We start from the raw sequence: 521 nt of genomic DNA, 5'->3' as shown, positions 1-521 counted from the left end.
GTAAAGGCTTTGCCACATTGTTGACATTTGTAGGGTTTCTCTCCAGAATGAATTCTTTGATGTTTAATAAAGCTAGAACTACAAGCAAAGGCTTTGCCACATTGTTGACATTTGTAGGGTTTCTCTCCAGAATGAATTCTTTGATGTTTAGTAAGGCTAGAAGGAAAAGTAAAGGCTTTGTCACATTGTTGACATTTGTAGGGTTTCTCTCCAGAATGAATTCTTTGATGATTAGTAAGCCTAGAACTAACAGCAAAGGCTTTGCCGCATTGTTGACATTTGTAGGGTATGTCTCCAGAATGAATTCTTTGATGTTTAGTAAGGCTAGAACTACAAGCAAAGGCTTTGCCACATTGTTGACATTTGTAGGGTTTCTCTCCAGAATGAATTCTTTGATGTTCAGACAGGGTTGAGGACTGATTAAAAGCTTTGCCACATTGTTGACATTTGTAGGGTTTCTCTCCAGAATGAATTCTTTGATGTACAGAAAGGTCTGAGTTACAGCGAAAGGCTTTGCCACA

The 521-nt window shown here is 38.4% G+C and overlaps 1 protein-coding gene across 1 annotated transcript in view; it reads right to left on the bottom strand.

The window, feature by feature from the left end:
• The window catches only part of LOC100940701 (zinc finger protein 726-like), a 7,681-nt gene that overhangs the window by 1,343 nt on the left and 5,817 nt on the right, over positions 1–521 (bottom strand). Inside the window, exon 4 of the mRNA XM_023509129.1 lies at positions 14–493. Coding sequence (XP_023364897.1) covers positions 14–493 — 480 coding nt within the window. The remainder of the gene's footprint in view (positions 1–13; positions 494–521) is intronic.

The sequence above is a fragment of the Otolemur garnettii genome, unplaced genomic scaffold, assembly GCF_000181295.1.
Source record: "Otolemur garnettii isolate 467f Iridium unplaced genomic scaffold, OtoGar3 scaffold00387, whole genome shotgun sequence".
Classification (NCBI taxonomy): domain Eukaryota; kingdom Metazoa; phylum Chordata; class Mammalia; order Primates; family Galagidae; genus Otolemur; species Otolemur garnettii.
The sequence above is the reverse complement of the archived record's forward strand: the minus strand, read 5'-3'. Positions and strand labels throughout refer to the sequence as shown.